General features: G+C 40.0%; 1 protein-coding gene across 1 annotated transcript in view; it reads left to right on the top strand.

Annotated features, from left to right (window-relative positions):
• The window catches only part of ST8SIA6 (ST8 alpha-N-acetyl-neuraminide alpha-2,8-sialyltransferase 6), a 152,456-nt gene extending 132,550 nt beyond the window's left edge, over nt 1-19,906 (top strand). Inside the window, exons 5-8 of the mRNA XM_046010504.1 lie at nt 10,124-10,268; nt 14,429-14,541; nt 17,304-17,396; nt 19,438-19,906. Coding sequence (XP_045866460.1) covers nt 10,124-10,268; nt 14,429-14,541; nt 17,304-17,396; nt 19,438-19,906 — 820 coding nt within the window. The remainder of the gene's footprint in view (nt 1-10,123; nt 10,269-14,428; nt 14,542-17,303; nt 17,397-19,437) is intronic.
• Nucleotides 19,907-21,487: the final 1,581 nt, after the last annotated feature.

Here is a 21,487-nt window from a genome sequence, read left to right as displayed (position 1 = left end):
ACTGGTCCTGTAATTACATTGTTCATATCCCATTTGAATTTTAGTAAGCTGCTATGCGCTACTGTTCTCACAAGTTAGTCTAAAACCTACAAATCTTAGGGGCACCCTTGATTTCGGCTCAGGTCATGATCTCAGAGTCCTGAGATCGAGTCCCTTGTTGGGTTCTGTGCTCAGCAGGGAATCTGCTTCTCTCTCTTTCTCTCTCCCCCTTCCCCTGCTCACACACACACACTCTCTAAAATAAATAATAATAGATCTTTATATTAAAAAAAAAACAAACCTGCAAATCTTATTCATTCCTCAAAGGTCTCTGACCAGGAATGGCTTATTCTGAATTTCTCATACCAAACTATTCTTTCTCTCCCACATTTCCTGTGTCCCCACATCACAGTGCTGCACCCACAGGCCCAGACACAGACACCCAGACTCCAGGGTCCAGTGTGGTCCCTAGGGTATGACAATGTGCATGGAGGCTGAGCCGGGATGTCCCATCATGTGACATCAGCAGCTACATGATAGAAAAGGCCCTGTGACCTTATAGTGCTCTCTACTTTTTCATTACAGCGTGCTTATAATTATGAACTTGAAGATTCTAGAAAAATCACCGGCTAGTAAAATATGGTGGTTCAAACAAGCACATGTTACTTACTGAATGTCCCCCAATTCCTTTGTTGGGAGCATTGCCCGTTGTAGGCCAATCCCTGAAGGTGGGCTTTATAATAAGGGTTTGAATTCTAGGTTTGAATCTTGGCTTTCCCACTTACTGTGTTGCAATTTGTAAGGAAGGAGAAAGGATTTTCCCTTTACCCTTCTGAGTTCTTGGCTGAGACCCATGTAATAATACAAGAGAGATGAACAAGAAAAACAAACAGCAGTTGATCAACATGTAGACCCCATGGGAGACACCCAGGGAAAGAAAGTATCTCCCTGAGATGACTTAGAATTCAGGCCCAAATCCTGTCCTAACGAGGAAGGGTCAGGGGGAGGTAGGCCTCTTGGGGGAGAGTAAATGATTTCAGGAAAGGTGAGAGCTCGAGGAAGACGAGTTGGGAGGTGTGATCCTTTACAACAAAGTCCCGACACAGTGTGCTGTTGACTTCCAGTTTCTTCTCCTGTGATAAGAATCCATCTTCCCTCCTTGGTGGAACTCTCCTGCAGAGGATTTATGACAGTTGAGCTCCCTCTGGCAGCTAAGGGGAGTTCAAAGAAAACTCCCTGCATTTGCTGTTTATCAAATAAACAGCTCAAATAATCAGTGTACCAAAGCAGCCTATTTGGGGTTAGGCCTCATAACCTGCTACCCTTCAAATGTGTCCTTGTAAGCCTTTTTTCATTTCTTCCTTCCTAGATCATACACACCACTAAGACAGAGGTGGTGTTTGTTTTTTTCACCAGGGTTTAGACTGTGCATCTCTGTAACTACCTAGGTCCTAAGTAAATATGAAAGAATATGTGATACGTGACCTACTTACCTTTTACAAGCCTGAATTGTCCTCAACTCTAAAACGAATCAACTCTACCTATCTTGCAGCGTTATTGTAGGGCTTGCTGAGATAGTATCTGTGAAGCATTTAGCACATAGTGATATCAGACTAAATGTTTGATACTGTTATTAGTGGTCAATCAGTGAATTATATGATGTAGGGTCGGAAGAGAACAAAGGTCAACAGAAGGGGACATCAACAGGAAAGAGGCAGTTGGCCTATTGCTTGGCCCAAGCATCTTGTGGGTTTGGGGATGGAAAAGAAATGTGACTGACCACTGATTATAGATCGGATGGCAAATAATTCCCTGGAAGTGAGGCAGACACTTAGGTTTTAAAACTCCTTTTCCTCCAACTCTCATTAGAATCTTAGAGAATGGATCGTAGAAGAAGGTAGCTCTTTATTAATACTTAGAAAGCGTCGGTACCCTCTGTCTCACCTTACCTGTTCCATGTCTTATTAAAGAGTTTTTGGGAGTTCAGTAAACAGAAGAGCTGCCCACGAGCTCTGAGCTGGGGCCATTAGGTCATTAGTATTCAGGGTGGACGCTAGAGTCTGGTGCATGGTCATCCTGAGGCACTCGTTAACATTTCATGGAAATCCAGGAAGCATCCCACTTAGAATTGAAGAATTTTGACCTGAGACCTAAAACAAATAGGAAAAACAAAATACTACTACTAATTATTATTATTATTACTACTATTATTATAAATCCAAGGAGACACTCAGTACCTGCATTATGAAAGAAAAAGGAATTTCTGCAATTTAAAAGAAATCCCTTTCTCAGAAGCGTATCTGCTGGGCCAATTGTGATGCCAAGGTGATTTGCACATTTTCCAATACCGTCTTTACAGGCTAAGGCTAAAAATGTTAAGCCCGATGATTTCGGGAGCAACCTGCTTCTTGAGAGCTAAGCACTTTTGGAAGCATGTAAATTCTTTTCAATTCTGGAACTTCTGAGGTACAAAGGGCCCCTGTTCTTTCCTGGGCACGGAGGGGAGAATCTTTGCTTTTGGAAATCGGATTGTGTGGAGGAAGTTGGTGAAGGTACGATACAGCAAGTGTGAGATTATCATCAAACCAGGGCTTTTTTTCCCTTTGACACCAGGCACATTGGCTGGAACCCTTGGACTTTGGTCCTATAGGGGCCCTGGATGTCACATAAAACAAGAGCATTGAGCAACTCAGTTTAGATAGGGTTTGAAACATGTCTACGTAAATTTCTTGGCGCCTTGGAGTTGTGAATGGGCGAGTTTTCACTGGGGTGCTACCAGCATCATTGTGAGAAGCACCGTGTTATGACAGTGCCCTTATGGAAAGCATCCTGAAGGAGGCAGCTGCAAGGAGAGTTCTACCCTCCAGTGTAAATTGCAGAGAATTGAATGTCGAAAGACATAAGTTGGAGACATTTACCACGTGGGTGCCTTGGTCAAGTCACTTGACCTCTCTTAACTCTGGTTTTCTCATCTCTGAAGTGGAGAATAATCTTTTCTGGCTCTCTGGTGGTCATGGGAATCAGATGACATCCGGCTGTGAAAATGCTCTGGGACGCGGGCAGTACTTAGCAAGTGCGTGGTTTGTGCATGCTGATCTGGTGGGACATTTACCACTGCAGAATGTGGAACGACACATTACAGACAATGTAGGTGTCCTGGTAAGAGCATGCTTTCTAGTGTCTTAGTCAGATTTGGCTGATCTAACAAAGTACCATAGACCAGGTGGCTAGTAAACAGCAGACTTTTACCTCTCCCGGTTCTGGAGGCTGGAAGACTGAGATCAGGATGCCAGCACATTGAGATCTGGTGAGAAGCCTCTTCCTGCTCGCACACTGAGAGCCTTCTCCTTGTGTCCTCATGCGGCGGAGCACAGAGAGCAAAAGCAGGTTCTCCGGGGACCCATAAAAGGGCACTCTTCCATCACAAGGGCTCCACCCTCATGACCTCATTGAATCCTCACCGCCTCCAAAATGCCCCATATCTTAACACCGCGTGGAGCGTAGGATGTCTACACAGGAGTTTGGAGAGAGGGCAAAGGTTTAGTCCATGATATTCTGCCCGCAGTCCTCCAAAACCTATGTCCTTCTCATACGCAGATTGAATCCATTCCATCCCTGCAGCCCCCCAAATATTTACTGGTTCCAGCATCAACTCTAAAGTCCAAAGTCTCATCTACATATCCTCTAAATCAGATATGGGTGAGGTTGAGGTACATATCTTTTTTTTTTTAAGATTTTAATTATTTATTTGACAGAGAGATCACAAGTAAGCAGAGAGGCAGGCAGGGTGGGGAGGTGGGGGAAGCAGGCTCCCCACTGAGCAGAGAGCCAGATGTGGGGCTCCATCCCAGGACCCTGAGATCCTGACCTGAGCCAAAGGCAGAGGCTTAACCCACTGAGCCCCCAGGCACCCTCGAGGTTCATTTCATCCTGAAGCAAAATTCCTCTCCAGCTGTGAACCTGTGAAACCAGACAAGTCAAGTGCTTCCAGAATACTCTGGTGGGACAAGCATAGGATAGACATTCCCATTGCAAAAGGGAGAACTAGGAAAGGAGAGAATGGCAGGTCCCAAGCAAGTATAAAACTTAGCAAGATAAACTTCATGAGCTCTCAGGCTCAAGGTAATTCTCCCGCTGGAGGCACTGCCCTCCAGACCCACTGGGGTGGGATCCTGCCCCCAGGCTCTGTGGGCAGGGACTATGTCCCCAAGTGACCCCATCTCCACAGTTTTGAGCTGAGGCCAACTGGCCTGTCAAAAAGCAGTATTCCCTTCTTGAAACCAAGGACACATCCCTGATTGCCTAAACCACTTTTGGGGTCATCCTCCCCTCAACTAGAAGAATAGTGTCTGTTTGGAGCCCGATAGCTCTGTGGCCCCACCCTGTAAAATCTCAATCCAACAGCTTTCCTTTTCTCCTTGCTGTCTCCTTCCTCTTTGGTTCAAACTGGTAGTTCTCCTGCTGGGTGGCTGATTAAGTCTGTGGTTCTCACTCATGCTAATCTCCTTACCAAACAGATGCTTGGCCACACTCTTAGTGTTCTCTCCTAAACATGTTTTCTTGGTTTTGTTTTTTTCCTTTTTTTCCTTTGCAATGCAGATAGGCTGAGATTTTTCCAGATCTTTAAGTCCTGCTTCTCTTTTGACTCTAATTCCATCTTCAGGTCATCTCTCTCTTCTTGCATTTTATGGTAAGCAGTCAGGAGGAACTAAGCCACATCTTCAACATTTTGCTTAGGAATCTCCTCAGTTAAATATCCAGTTTCAGCACCTACCTTGCACAAAATGCTAGAGCTTAAACACAATTCAAAGCCAAGTTCTTTGCCACTTGATAACAAGAATCGCCTTTTCGGGGCGCCTGGGTGGCTCAGTGGATTAAGCTGCTGCCTTCGGCTCAGGTCATGATCTCAGGGTCCTGGGATAGGGCCCCGCATCGGGCTCTCTGCTCCGCAGGGAGCCTGCGTCCTCCTTTCTCTCTGCCTGCCTCTCTGCCTACTTGTGATCTCTCTCTCTCTGTCAAATAAATAAATAAAATCTTTAAAAAAAAAAAAAAAAAAGAATCGCCTTTTCTCCATTGTCCTTTCATAGTAACATGTCTCTCTTTTCCACCTGAGACCTCATCAGAATGGTCTTTATGTAACTTCTATATATCTGCTAGTATTCTGCTCATGATCACTTAACCATTCTCTGAGAAGGTGCAAGCTTCGTCTGTAGCTCTCTTATTTTCTTCCTGAGCTTTTAACAGAGTTACCTTTAAAATCCTGTTCATGGAACTCTAAGCCTTTTCTAGCATGAGCCTTGAAAGTCTTCCCATTATCCAGTTCCTAAGCCATTCACACATTTTTAGGTATTTGTTACATTACCACTCCCCACCATCTTCTCAGTACCAGTATCTGTATTGGTGTTTTCTACAGAAACAGAACCAATAGGGTATATCTAGAGATAGAGAAAGAGATTTATTTTGAGAGATTGGCTCACATAGTTATGGAGGCTGAGAAGTCCCGTTGTCTGCCATCTGCAAGCTAGAGACCCAAAAAAGATGATGGCATTGTTCCAGTCCAAACCTGAAGAAGGTCTGAGAATCAGAGAAGCTGGTGGTGTGAGTTCCAGTCTGAGTTACAAGGCCCGAGAACTGGGGGAGAGGGTGTGGGGGTGTACATTCTCATCTGAGTCTGAAGGTCTAAGAACTAGGAGCTCTAATGTCTGATGACAGACAAGTTGGATGTCCCAGCCCCAGCAGAAAGCTGATTTGCCTTTGTCCATCTTTTCTCCTACTCAGGCCATCAACAGATTAGATGAGGCCCACCTGCCCTGGGCAGGATGATCTTCTTTACTCAGTCCAGCATTTCAAAGCTCATGTTTTCTGGACACATACCCAGAAATAGTGTCTTATCAGCTCTCTTGGCATTGACTTGGCCCAGATTGACACATAAAGTTAACCATCACATACCAATAGTGTCCTTTTTTTTTTCTTTTACATGATTTCCTGCTTTTTATATAAGAAGGGGAAGAGTGCTGTGTGCCCATTATTGTGAACATACCTAGTTGGCTTTGGAGTCACCAAAGATCAGAAGTGACTCTTTAGGAGGATGGGAAATGGAATAGCAGAGATTAAATTCCATGTTGTTCTGTTTGTATTATGCACCTCAGCTTTATATGGAAGCTGGCTGTTAACAGGGGTGTCCACCCCATGGATGAGCTGGGAAGGGACAACATAAATTTATAATTCTGCCACTGAATGTGAAACTTTAAAAAGAGTCCCATTGGCCAGTAAAAACAAGCTCCAGAAATGAAATTTTGGATAATTACTGATATTTTTCTTGGGAGGTTATTATGAGTGATAAGGTATTTCACATTAAATTTTGATAGTGATTTTTTTTTTTAAGTGCAAAGGCCATGTCTGAACAGATTCTGGCACAGCCATACGGTGGAATACTCCTCCTGCAGTGAAAAAGAACAAGCTACTGATACACACAACGGCATAGATGAATCATAAGAGAATTTGTACTGAGAGAAAGTTGTCTTACACAAAAGCATACGTACTATATGATTCTGCTTAAATAGATTCTAGAACAGGCAAAACTTGATCTTTGATAAAAGCTAATCACTAGAGTAGGGGAGGGCCACAGACAGGCTGGGAAGGGATATGTGGGAATTCTCTAGGGCGCTGGCAAAATTCTGTATATTGACAGGGGTACAAGGGTGCGCAGATTTTTCAGAACTCCTCAAATGTGCTATGATTTTATTTTATGTAAATTTTACCCAGAAATATACAAAAAATGATGGTAGGCATGTTGAGGTGTTTAGGACGGAAGCGTACTAATTTCTGTATTGACTCGAATTGTAACCATCACCACAACAAAAATGGACTGATGGTTGCACAATAAGGCAAATGTAAAAAGTCAATTGTAGAATCTAGCTGGAAGTTATTCAAGTACTCGTCCTTTTTTGTGGAGCACGGAGGACATGGGGAGATGGAGAGGAGAAGGGAGTTGGGGGAAATTGGAGGGGGAGACAAACCATGAGAGACTGTGGACTCTGAAAAACAAACTGAGGGTTTTGGAGGGAGGGGTGGGATCTTGGGTGAGCCTGGTGGTGGGTATTATGGAGGGCAGGTACTGCATGGGGCACTGAGTGTGGTGCATAAACAATGAATTCTGGAACACTGAAAAGAAATTTTAAAAATAAAAATTTAAAAAAAAAGAATCTAGCTGGAAGTTATTCAAGTATTCGTCCAATTCTTTGCATTTTCCTCTAGGTTTGAAAATGTTATAATATGATGTTAAGAATGTAATTTCAGAAAAAAAACTATTAATATTAAAAAAAACAAGGGCACAACAGTTAGGTTTGTTTGTCTGTTTGTTTGTTTTTTGGTGACATAATATTCTTTTTTTTTAATTTTTTTTCATTTTATTTATTTTTTCAGTGTAACGTTATTCATTCTTTTTGCACAACACCCAGTGCTCCATGCAAAACGTGCCCTCCCCATTACCCACCACCTGTTCCCCCAACCTCCCACCCCTGACCCTTCAAAACCCTCACATTCAGTGCTTAAAAGAATATTATGTTGAAGGGACATAATATTCTTTTAAGCACTGAATGTCCTTAGAGAAATTGAGCTACTTGTCGAAAGTAAATGAGAATTTATTCCATTATCTTTGCTCAAAATATTGCATAAAAGAGACATTTAAAATGATAAACACATAAGGATTTCTGAATTTGAAATATGCCACATTGAATTGTTAGATTAAATTTTAAATTAAAAACTACATGTTTTTGAGTATCATGTTTTTGACTACATGTCATTTCATTTTCAATTTTTCCTTTTGTTAATCTCCATGAACTATCTTGAAGACATGGTAGGTTCTGAATTCTGAAGAGGGAAAATAAACCGGTGTTAGAATACAACTAAGAAGAATGTACTATTTTAATGATATAAATTAACTGATAAGTATTATTGAAAATATTGATTTTTAGGGTACAAATAACATCATAGCCCTGACTTTCCATACCTGGAGAATTATTGAAGACTGGAATATAATTCAAAATGACTGTGACAGATTAGAGCATTATATTTTTTCAAAAGGAGAAAATTCAGTAGGAACTTGTACAAAAGTTCAGGACCAAAACCAATAAATGGGGAAGGACCAGTTTCAAATCTAGGATATCAGCAACGAGCATGTCAGCCCTATTCACTGAATATTCACTGTCCTTTGTACTATAATTGGATCCAGCTTTGGTACATATTTTTTTCTTTTTTTAAGTTTTTATGTAAATTCTAGTTAGTTAACATATAGTGTAATATTAGTTTCAGTAGTAGAATTTTTTAGTGATTCACCAGTTACATACAACCAGTGCTCATCACAAGTTCCCTCTCTAATCCGGATCACCCATTTAACCCATTCCCCCACCCACATCCCTTCCAGCAAACTTCTGTACTCTGTAGTTAAGAGTCTGTTTGATAGGTATTTTTAAATAATATGGAGAAATACGTAAAAACTTAAAGAGGAACAAGATGACTAAAATAATGAAAAGCTGGTCCTAGGAGGAAAATCTGAAAGAAGAGGAACTTCTCTCAGTGCATCCAGATTGAAAAGGTTCAAGTCCCCTTTGATTATTACCATTTTCAATTACATGAAGTGTTTTAATGGAGGATTCTATGAAAAAATGAACAAGGGAAATGGACTCAAGTTAAGAGATGGTGGAGTTGTGCAAATGGAAAGATCTCTTGACTTCAAGGTTGATTAAAGACAACTATCATATGATCTCCCTGATATGAGGACATGGAGAAGCAACATGGGGGGGTAGGGGGATAGGAGAAGAATAAATGAAACAAGATGGGATTGGGAGGGAGACAAACCATAAATGACTCTTAATCTCACAAAACAAACTGGGGGTTGCTGGGGGGAGGTGGGATTGGGAGAGGGGGAGCGGGCTATGGACATTGGGGAGGGGAGGCGAACCATAAGAGACTATGGACTCTGAAAAACAACCTGAGGGTTTTGAAGGGTCAGGGGTGGGAGGTTGGGGGAACAGGTGGTGGGTAATGGGGAGGGCACGTTTTGCATGGAGCACTGGGTGTTGTGCAAAAAGAATGAATACTGTTACGCTGAGAAAATAAATAAAATGGAAAAAAAAAAAGTCTGGAATAATTGTCAAGTGATACTGGGATTTTGCATCCCTGGAGAATTATATAAACAAAACAAAAATTCTGAGTGGAACTAGACTGACCTGCCAGAGGTTGGGGACAAGCCCTGATGATCACTTGGAAGGACCTCATTGGGTCTATGTTCTATTAATAATGTTTCACTCAACAGTAAGTTTTGAAACAGAGCTTGGTACTAAATTATGTTCTTTCTATAAGGGATGGCAACTTCAGTTCACTCAGAAATTCCCTGTGTTATTTCACAGCATGGTGACTGTGGATAGCAATACTATAGTGTATACCCGAAATCTGCTAAAGGGGTAAATATCAACTGTTCTCACCACAAAAACAAAACAAAACAAACAAAAAAATGAAAAGAAAACAATGATAATTATGTGAGGTAATGGATATGTCAATTGGGTTGATTATGGTGGCGATTATTCCACAACGTATAAACATTGCAAAACATGAAGTTGAACACCTTAAATATAAATCATTTGTGCTCCTGAATTATATCAGTAAAGCTAGAAACAAATCACTGTATTGAATGATTTTTCTTTTATTGGATTTGTCTCCTAGTAAATGACTACATGTTGCTTTGGTGACAGTTCATAACATTGTTCTTAATTCAGTTACTCTACTTTATTATAAAATAATTACAGTATATCCTGTCATTTTTCTCCTTAATGTTACAACATTATCATTAGGAGGACATTTTTATATAGGAACCATTATGTTCATGAGTATTTTCTGTCGGTGAGAGGGTCCCTACCTGAGCATAAGTATGTTTCGCATTCTTCACTCTTTGGTCCTACTAGGTTATCATCCCACCATCCAGGCCACTTAGAGTGGAAAGAGATACAAATGTCAACTTTGTGAATGACTTCTCTTCTTTCTGAAAGCCAATATGGCAAAAATCCTCTTGCATTTTCCACTGTAGCCTCTATTTGTGGTTTCTTAATCTCGTTGCATGGTTCGCTTTTATTCTTCTCCTTCGCAGAGCAAAACTTGCTTCCTGTTGTGATGCTGCTCAAAACTTCATTGTTTCTCAGAACAACACTCCAGCTGGGACCAACATGAGCTATGAGGTGGAAAGCAAAAATGAAATCCTAATTAGAGAGAATATTTTTAATATGTTTCCAGTGGTGAGTAAAGATTTGTTGTGGTTGATTTGTGTTACCATTCCAGATGACTTTTCTCCCATGTTACATTGTAACTTATACTAATAGAGAAGTTAACTCAGAATTAAAATACCATACATTGCTTTGATGTAAAAGATGGTGACAGTGGTCCATTTTAAAAAGAAATTTTGAATGCAAGTGGCTCTGAAGGGAATGGTATTTATATCTTACATGATAAGCTCTCCAAGTCCTTGAGGCTTCATAACTCATCCTTGCATGAGATGAGCTTACTTGGGTTTTCTGGATAGGAACTACTGGGGCTTGGGAAGAGGACCATTTTTCACCTGGAATAAGATTCTTCCAGTTATCAGTTTTGGTGACTGAATCAGTTCCTTCACAAGGAACTATGGGTTTCTCTGGCTAATCTTTGGGAAGTAAATATGTTAAGAATTTGTGGTCAGTGGGGGGCGTGGTGCCTGGATGGTGCAGTTGGTTATGCATCTGACTCTTGGTTTCATCTCAGGTCATGATCTCAAGGTCATGAGATCGAGCCCCACATCAGTCTCCACGCTCAGTGCGGAGTCTCCCTCAGATTTTCTCTCCCTCTCCTTCTGCCACCTGTGCTCTGACTCTCTAAAATAAATAAATAAATATTAAAAAGAAAAAAAAAAGAATTTGTGGTCACTGAACATAACCTCACACTCAGGAATCTCTGTGTAGTATGTTCATTGATGTATCCCAAGCTCCAGAATATTCCCAAGTGCATACATGCATTCATTACATAGTCGTTAAATAAACTAATGAGTAATGGTACGGTGTCATTACAAAGAGAAACCTTTTTAATATAAATCCAAACTTGGGGAGAATTTTTGTCATGAAGTACATCCCATCGCTTATAATCATACACCTTCGGTCATCTTTTCATGAGTTGATTAAAAGCAATTAAGCTAAGTCAGTATGGTCAAAAATCGGATGACCTAATATATGCAGTTTACCAACTGTAGAATATTCAGTTCTTGCAATTAATTCCCTTTTGTTGGACCTTTGACTTCTTTCAACTAATTTGTTGGTCGTATAAATTGTGCCAGTTTTTCTTTTACTCTTATAATTCAAAGGAAGACTAATTGGCTGGGAATGATTGAAAAATGAATAGAAAATGATAGAGGAAAAAAAATAGAAAAAATTTTCCGGAAGGAAAGGAGGACCAAAAATAACTCATAATGCATTCTAAAAATGCCCTCATGAGGCATTGAAATTACCAATAATTGAAAAGATAATAAGTACAGAATATTTATATTCCTGATCCAAGAAGGCCTGGGAGAGTTTCACAATGAGCAACTCTTTCACCCTTGCAATTTTTTCTAGTGTTTTCCTTGCTTTGGACGGACCAGAACAGAGGAGCGGCAGGGAGTTTTTAGCTTCCAGTTGGCACCTAGAAAAGAATAACCTAGGCTTAATCATTCTGTATGCCGTTAACAACAGCATCAGTTTCCCAAATTTGCACTGATTTTTCAAAACTGGGGGTTTGGAGGTTGGGAGGTAATTCTGAAGTGAGTACAGTAATAGTCGCAAAGCGAGGGACCACTTTTCTGTGTTGCTTCCACACTCCTTTTCCTCTCTAAGAGAGCTGGCCTCCTTCTGGCCCTGCTGCCTGCATCCCCACCCTCCTTGTTCTGTTCTGCTAGAGAACTCTGGGGCACACCACAAGGAGATGACGATAGACACTTCTGATGAATGTCGTGAAGTCATTTCCTCCAAACACTTTGCTAAGTTACCTGAAAAGAAAGCAAAGTTGGTTTTTGACCAGAGTGAGCAATGAGCAGGATTTGCTCAACATAGCACGTTTTCCACTTTCTTAGGAGCTTTGTTTTAAGAAACATTGGAATTTGTAATTCAGAGGTTACTCTTACTGAACATGAGATCCCCAAACATATGGGCTTTTCCCCCTAGTTGACCAAGAAACCAGAGAAAACATGTGTTATTTTGAGTGCTTAATTGGAGACATGTTTTTTGTCAGTCATCTTTTCTGTTGTACCCTTAAGAGTATATTTGCATTCTATCCAGTCTGTAAAATTCAGAATTGTTCATGGCACCATTTAGTAAACACAGGTCAAAGACCCCTTGAGCTAGGATTGCAGTGGATTTGAAATCACCTGAGGTATGTAGGAACCATTGACTTCAGAACCAGGTCCTCTGCTAGGCAATTGCAGATACAAAGAGAAATCAGGTACATAATTAAATTAGCATTGTATTCATGGAATGTGAGGAACTGTGTCACATGGGGTGAATAAGAACATGAGCTCTTTCAGGGGTTTGAATCTCAGCTCTGACACTTGCTAGCCATTCCTTAAACCCATGCTTTTATTTCCCTAGCAGCAAAATGCTCATAAGGTTCACACGTGTTAATAAGTCAGGCACTTGGAACAGCATCTCTCATATAATGACTACAATATGATTCTGAATTGTTAGAGACAAACCAACCGTGCTGAGTCAGAGTTCTCTCTGCTCATTTGGCGTCGCCCAGATGGAGGCTGAGAGCACGTAACAGTCATAGGGATTCAGGAGTCCTTTGGGCTTGTCACAACCACACTGACCCTGAGGTGTTGCCATTGGTGCTTAGAAACTGGCTTTGGGCAATGGGCTGCCCTGATTTGTAGTGTGTTGTGAGCGGCTCTCCTAGAGCGGTTGAGCAGGTGGTAGCAAAGGCTCCCTGGTCCTTGGTCGGAGGGCACTCATGGCTAATCCCCTGGGCTCGTTAAGGCCCTGTTGTTTGCCTTAAGATTATTCTCCCATGTTCTGCTGTCATTCCGAAAGCAGACCTTGTGGTCTACCCTGCAGTTGCATTTTCTATAATTATGACTGACACATCCTGTACATGAGACATGTCTCGTCTTTGCGCAAAAATGCTGTGGTAATCACTTATGAAACAGATTATAAGAGTATGTGCTTAATAAAGAACTCTGTCACTTGCGTCAATCGGCCTGGTGTCCCTCGCGTGTTCTTCGCATTCCCTTTCCCCCGGGACTCTCCCTCTTTTTCCCCTTTCTTTTCCCCTTGCTGTTTGTCGTAGTGTTGGTCCATTTTAGTGGTGGACATACCCCTGGGGTGGCTGACTTAAATTTACCAGTGGCTTCACAACAGTTCACAAAATTCCTGAATATTCACCATCTGGCTACCCCATCCTGGTCCAAGCGGCTCCCAACTCAACACTGGAGGTTTTTTCCAGGGCAGGCCATCGGGTCAGCAAGCATTAATTGAAATGTCACTGTGCACATTCCAACATGTGAGGTGTATGGTGAAAGATGAGGGGAAGTTAAAAGTCACAAACACGTCCTCTGCCCTTGAGGACCTTCACTCACCCTCTAAAGACAAAAGAGGTGAATCAGGAAAATGTCACTGTGTGTCTGACCTGGGCCTTCTTGGGGCTGCTCAGGGTTCCATCATTTCGTTGGGGAGAGGGACAAGCAAAGACAAAGAGCACTGTTTAATGGAGAAGTTATGTTTCTGACTGGGAAGGACTTGGGAAAAAGGGGAAATCTTTTGGGGGTAGACAAGTCGGGTCCTTGGAGGAAATATAAGAGATTCAGACCTTGGAAATCAATTTGAAATATGTCAGCAGAGAGTTAGTAGGCGTCCCTGCAGCACCGTGGCTGGTCATTTGTGGACATGGCAGGCATAAATCTCATGTCATCCCTGAGCCTGAAGGTCTAACTCTAGCAGAAACTTCTGCTAAATTAGCTATTAATTTTATGCCCAAGAATAGAGGATTTCATGATACTTTCTAATTGCTTCATTACCTCTATCTTGCTGAAAACATTCTTGTTTGTTGGAATTTTGTGGGATTTTGCCAGTCTAATGTTACGTACTTAATTGTGTGATGTAAGACACACTAAGTTACATTTTATAAACAAATGTATTATATGTTAGATTATTACACCATAGGGTCTATGATACGCTGTATATTCCTCTCCAGAGAAATGAAAGGCAGGTTTACAAGATTTTTTATTGTAAGCCATAAGTTGATGAACATGCTACGGCATTTCTATCTCTGCCTTTTTTTCCTTGCTCTTTTTCTTTCCTTAGCGTGTATTAAAAAAAAGTGTAGCTGCTTGAATTAAGCTGATGATGTTTATTGTTCTGAAACTAACGCTCGTTTGTGATGGTTTCTCTCTTCCTTCTGCTAGTCTCAGCCCTTCATGGAGTACCCCTACAATCAGTGCGCAGTGGTTGGAAACGGGGGAATTCTGAATAAGTCTCTTTGTGGAGCTGAAATAGACAAATCCGACTTCGTTTTTAGGTAAGACCTGTCAGACGGGTTTCCTTGAAACCAAAGGTCAGTTGGATATTTTAAAGGGATGCTGCAAAGCTACTCCGTGTAAATTTTGACCTTTCAGCTGTGTTGCTTAAGTCTACAAATTACTTGGGTAGACTTTCCTGAGGTGTTAAATGGATCATGAGTTCCTCAGAATGTTAATACCAGAAGGGAAAAACCTGTGCTTTGGCCACTTTGCCAAAACTCTGAAATCATGGTGAAAGACGGTCTTCGCTACGGGACTTGTCAGAGGCTACAGTGTATTAAAGATACCATGGCTCCCTCAGAAGGGCTCTGGAGAACAACACTTGCCAGGCTCACCTGAAAAAAAGGAAAAAATATATATTTATTTATATATATGAATGAACAGAGCATTTCAAGAAACTTTTGTTCTCAGATAATACTTGAGAAAATGCCGACCTAAGCATTGTATTGCCACACAACATCATTGTTTCGTTTTCTGGCTTAAAATTAAAAAACGAAATTGTGGAGCTTCTAGATTCTTGTCTTTTAAAGTGTTTGTATCTCAGTAGCAGCTAGCTTGCAAATGCAGAAGCAGAAGTGATTTGTTTCTCCCTGTGCCTGTGCTAATAAGCCAAGCCGCGGAGTTTCTGCACTTTCAGAATATGATGGAAAGGTGATTCATCCTTGTGAGGATGGATTTCAATTGAAATGCACCTCTTTAAAAAGTAAGTCGAAATCTGTTTCTTCCTATTTCAGGGGCACTGATTTCATACATCAGAGGAGAGCCTTTGATTCTTACTGATTTAATGCTGCCGTTTCTTAGCAGCTGAAAAGGAGGCCTGACTTTCAGTCACTAGCTCACTGCCCCCCTCCCCCCAATCCCACTGCTTTAGTTAAATCTCATTTAAAGTTTTTATTGCTACAGGTAATAACTGAACAGTAGACCTGACAGTCCAGCAAGTCCCTGAATGTGGTCCTCATGATTCATGATAAAATGGCCAATACCTGAATGATTTAGCCATTTAGTTAAAGCACTCACTATGAAAAAGCCATAATGAAGCTAAATAATTCTTCTTGTAATAGAATTTTCATAGACTTAAAATTCTCAAAACATCTGTGGGGAGGATTATGGCTACCCATCCATTTTACCTGATAGAGCAGATACACGAAATACAGGTTGAGGTTTAAAAAAGAAAAACATCTCAGCAACTACTAAATTTCGAACTCTCCAGTAAGTGTGCCTATTTCCAGATCCTGCATTTGCTGCCAGGATGTTTCTGAGACAGAGTTTCCTGTGAAGTGAACTTTCCAGAATGAAAGGGCAAATGAGGGCTTAGATGTGGTCATGGTCATTAAAATTTATTTAAATGTTGTCTGTACTTACTTTGTGTCTACGTGGTCAGAATTTTGTAATAACAGTCTGGAAACTGCCTATTGTTGTTTGTTTTTCATTCCAAAAGTTTGGGAACTACTAGCTGAGTGGGTAAGGAATAAAAAGAGTTGAAGAATGGATGGTTTTACCAACTACCACTCTATGTATACAATACGCCATTATTTCCCCTTGGAGTCTCCTATGATACTCCGTTGGAAATCACCTTTGATTTTAAAAAGAGTAATACTGTATTAGAAGGTAGATTTGTTATTACAGGTTGTCCAGTAATGAGGGCGTTTCTGTATTATCTGTGATTGATATTTTTCGCAAGGTGCCATGTTTAATTATTTTCTGACATACCTTTTATATGAGAGGTGTACATGGTCCATTTGATTTTATGTTTCATAGAGTGTGGAATGCTGTTCCAACCTCTGTGCAGAACACATCAACTTGAAACAGCTTTCCTAAGGATGTACTCAGAAATGCTCCTTTTGTTTGTATATCTTAAAAGAAATGGTCTACTTGAAATTCTGTAAACAATACTTAGGGAGTCATAACCAACTTTCCCTTTTTTGTGAAAGGAATATAATTACTAAAAATTACAATTCTTAATTTGTTCTGAGTACTAAAAACAAATTAGTACTCAAAAGAGGAAGAGAACATTTGTATGAAAATATCATTATAGGAACATTAGGGTTTTATTTATTAACAGCATAATTTTCTAGAAAAACTATCCATATGGGAATCAGGAGATTTCAGGGTTTTTTTTTTTAATAGACTTTGCTTCTGGCATACTCCGTAACCTTAGTTGCAATGCCTTGTTTTTGTTTTTGTTTTTTTTTAACCTATAAATTGATGACCATACCACTGTGGAAATATAATCAATAGAAATAATAATTTTAATAAAAGGATTATGAACTCTTCAGCAGCTAGCAAGGTAATTGTCATTTCTCATTTTAATATACTTAAGGGTCTTAATATTAAAAGCATTTATCAAATTTGTATATTTCATCCAATGTTGAAGGGTCAATTAAGAGTTCGGTACTTAGGGGTACCTCGGTGGCTCATTCGTTAAGTGTCTGCCTTCACCTCAGGTCATGATCCCAGAGTCCTGGGAGCAAGCCCTGTATTGTGCTCCCTGCTCATAGCGGAGTCTGCTTCTCCCTCTCCCGTTTCCCCTATTTATGCTCTCTCTCTTTCTCTCTGTCAAATAAATAAACAAAATCTTTAAAAAAAAAAAGAGTTCAGTACTTATTAAAGTTTTAAATGGAAATCAGATCAATTCAGAACTCCTGAACAGCCATCATTTTCTCCAATAAACCGACAGTGATTGTATGTGTACATGTGAGGGTATGTGCTTTTTTTAAAACCTGCATTCTGAAAATGCTTTTTTTCCCCCCCCAAATTTCAGGTGTAACCTTCCCCCAATTACAGGAAATGTGAGTAAAGATGTTGGCAGTAAAACCAATGTTGTGACTGTAAATCCCAGTATCATAAAACTAAAGTAAGTATGTCCAACTTACATAACTGTTTGAGAACATTTGTTTTATTGTTTAACATGTTTCTTAGTTTGAACACTAATCTTGTTGCTGGAATGACTTGCAATGCAATATAGCTGGAATGACTTTGGGGAAAAGATAGAAGAATATGATATATTCATAATTTTTTACTTCCTCTCAAGGTTGTAGCTCATAAGAGGTATGATCAATTGTACCTCTCTCTCCTTCTCTTTTTTAAAAGAAAACCATTCCATTTTATTTTGAAGACTTTATTTTTTATTCATTTTATTTTTTTATGTTATTTATGTTTATTTTTTATTTCTTAATATCATTTCTACACCCAGTGTGGGGCTCAAACTTACAGCCCCGAGATGAAGAGTTGTACACTCTACCACTGAGCCAGCCAGGCATCCCAACCAATTACACTTCTAATGTTGTAAGTGGACCACTACTAATCAAGTGGAAACTTATTTATCTTTTCTAACAATAGTGAAGTTACTTTTGAGAATTTTCTTTCAGAATTTTGACATTACTCTTTTATCTTGGGAGCAGTTTCCTAATGAAACAGTTTATTTAGAAACTTCAGGGAATGCACCTTAAGAGAAGCTGGCCAAAAAAAAAAAAAAAAAAAAGTTTTTACTACATATAGTTTATTACCAAAAAATAATTCCCATATTTCATTTTTCACAGTATAGCCACAACAAAATGTTCCTGGTTAATAAAAATCCCATACATGGTTTTACTCCACTGTTTTCACCAAAACTAATAATCATTATTAATAAAATACAAACTAAAACTATATACTCATATAGTTCTAGTATCTTTTAGGATAATATGCAATATTATATCTGCATCCTAAAAGTTTACTTTCTAGACACAACCATTCATATTAGTATATTTACTAAGGTATTATTTAAATCAAACACATAAAGCTATCACAATACATTGAGGAAATTTAAAATGTGTGTGTGTGCGTATGTGTATGAATGTAGGTATTTTAGGTTCTTTTAAGGAAACTTTTATGATCACATGTAAAAAAATATACACAGGTCACAGGTGTACAGCTTAGGGAACTTTTTAATGTGTAGATATTTTTTTTTTTTCCTCATTTTATTTATTTTTTCAGCGTAACAGTATTCATTCTTTTTGCACAACACCCAGTGCTCCATGCAAAACGTGCCCTCCCCATTACCCACCACCTGTTCCCCCAACCTCCCACCCCTGACCCTTCAAAACCCTCAGGTTGCCCCAACCTCCCACCCCTGACCCTTCAAAACCCTCAGGTTGTTTTTCAGAGTCCATAGTCTCTTATGGTTCGCTTCCCCTCCCCAATGTCCATAGCCCGCTCCCCCTCCCCCAATCCCACCTCCCCGCAGCAACCCCCAGTTTGTTTTGTGAGATTAAGAGTCATTTATGGTTTGTCTCCCTCCCAATCCCATCTTGTTTCATTTATTCTTCTCCTATCTCCTAAGAGTGTCTTGTGTTTAAGAAAATATCAATCATTATTTGGGAGATATTTCTGTATCAAAAAGTTACATTAGAGGGGCACCTTGTGTGGCTTAGTCGTTAGGCGTCTGCCTTCAGCTCAGGTCATGGTCCCAGGGACCTGGGATCGAGCCCCACATCGGGCTCCCTGCTGGGCAGGAAGCTTACTTCTCCCTCTCCCATTCCCCCTGCTTGTGTTACCTCTCTTGATGTGTCTGTCAAATAAATAAATAAAATCTTTTTTTAAAAAAAGTTCCTTTAGAGAAAAAATTACTGAGTTAGAAGATAAAATAATATAAGAAATGTGTGTCCAGTAAGGATATAGTCTGATAAGAAAATATAAATGAAAGCCTAGGGACACCACAAAAGAGAGATGAAGGACCTAGCTCTTGATGTTTATAGGAGGCTTACTCGTACTTGGACTCTGAGTCCACTGTTTGTCTCTTATATACAACAGTGACATAAATGGTTCAATGGCTCTGCCAAAGGTAAATTCAGCCTTATGTAACCAAAATGGCCACTTTGATTATGATGATGATGATTTTTTTTTTAATTTGGCAGATATGGGAACTTAAAGAAAAAGAAAGAAATATTTCTGGAGGACATTGCAACCTATGGAGATGCGTTCCTTCTTCTGCCAGCGTTTTCTTTCAGGGCCAACACGATTGCCTCTTTCAAAGTGTACGACACCCTAAAGGAGTCTCAAGCAAGACAAAAGGTTATATTTTTCCATCCCAAATACCTAAGAAATCTTGCCCTTTTCTGGAGAACTGAAGGTGTGACGGAGTTTCGTCTGTCCTCTGGCTTGATGATCACAAGTGTGGCAGTTGAACTGTGTGAGCATGTGAAGCTGTATGGATTTTGGCCCTTTTCTAGAACAGTTAAAGACATACCTGTCAGCCATCACTACTATGACAACAACTTACCCAAACGTGGTTTCCATGAGATGCCTAAAGAATATAGACAAATTCTCCAACTTCACTTGAAAGGAATCCTCAAATTACAATTTAGCAAATGTGAAAGAGCCTAAGCATAGTGTCTTAAAATGGGAATAGTTTTAATAGAATGCCGTAGGTGAGTAATGGTGTTTCCCAACACTAAAAGCAATGGGTGTAGGGCATAATAGGAAAAGCCCTGAAATGTGGTTTGATCAGAGCTCCCCACTGAGCTTGCAACATCAGCAGCTCATGCAGTTGTCCCGATCTTCAGTTTCCCTCCCTGTGAAATGGGGACCATGATATCTAACTCCATCTAACAATCCATGAAATCTCCTAGTACAAGATTTGGCATGAGGTAGGGACTCCATGAATATTTCCTTGTTGCTCTCTACAGTTGCCATTTCCACTCTCAGCAGACTGATAGTAAAAGGCATGCTGTTTTGAAGACCCTTCCTGGAAAGAACTGCTGAATTGCCAGTTTTCACTGGGGTTCTTCCTCAAGCAGGCCTCTTTGTTATCAATAATATCCTTCTCATCCTTCTTCCTGTACAAAAGAGGACGACTAAGAAATTATAGCAAACCCTTGATGATTCAGGAATGAAATCCTCCTCTTTGGATGGTAATGTACCTGCTTCTGATCACCTTCACTAGGGTCATTAGTTGCAATGATGTGTCTGGCTGGATTTAGGCCAATTGTTTTCCTCCTTTATTTACATTTTTAAATCACTTTTTTTGATTTATATTAACTTCCTGCCTTACTATTAAGCCTTTTCTGCTCCCACTGACAGGATCTATTTTAAGAGCATGAAGAGTTACAATACCCAGTTTTTCTTACCTGGTGTCTGTGAGGTCACACATTCAATTTATTTGTAAAAAATTATCCAACAGCTACTTCATGCCAGACCCTGTAGCAGGCTGTGTGAGAGGGACCTAAAGATGACCAAGTCCTGCAGGAGGAAATGGACATGCATATGACCAACAGTGATACAGTATGATAGATGTTGTTATGACAGCTATAAAGAAGGTGCTATGAAGAACAGACGCAGGAGTCATTCAGTCTATTTCAAATCTGTTTCAGAGAAGAGGTAATTGTCAAATAAAAATTAGAAAGTGAGTAAAGTTTTAACATATGAAGAAGATTCTAAGTTGAAGATATGATAGGGGAAAAAGCAGTCCCCTTGATTCTGATTCACCAAAATGAGGATATTTGAAGGTAAATCATGGTCTTTGCCCCAAGAACTGTCACTTGAAGAGAGGTTACACCACGAGTGGATAGTGGCTTGGGCCCACCTCTGAAACAGTAGTTGTAGTGACCTGATAGGTCTCACAGGAAAGCAGTAAGGATTAAAATACACCAAAACTTAATTCTCATAAAGAAAGGTATATATTTACATGAGAAATAGAACAAATAATTTAAATATCAATATCAAATAAAGCTTAAGCGGTATTGAATATTACAATTTTCACACCACTCCCTTCATTATGATGATACCTGTTAACATAGATCATCTATTCATCTACAAAGTTCTTTGGTTTAACTAAGTAACTACATTCCTACTTTGCCCACTTGTCTTTGTACCATCACGAGGAGGGCAGAAATCGGGGTGGAGCCAACTTGTCAGCATGCTGAATTAATTAAAAATAAAATTCTTAATTCTTACCTTAGCCAGATG

The sequence above is a fragment of the Meles meles genome, chromosome 7 (genome assembly GCF_922984935.1).
Source record: "Meles meles chromosome 7, mMelMel3.1 paternal haplotype, whole genome shotgun sequence".
NCBI classification, from domain to species: domain Eukaryota; kingdom Metazoa; phylum Chordata; class Mammalia; order Carnivora; family Mustelidae; genus Meles; species Meles meles.
This window is presented reverse-complemented; position numbering and strand designations above follow the sequence as displayed.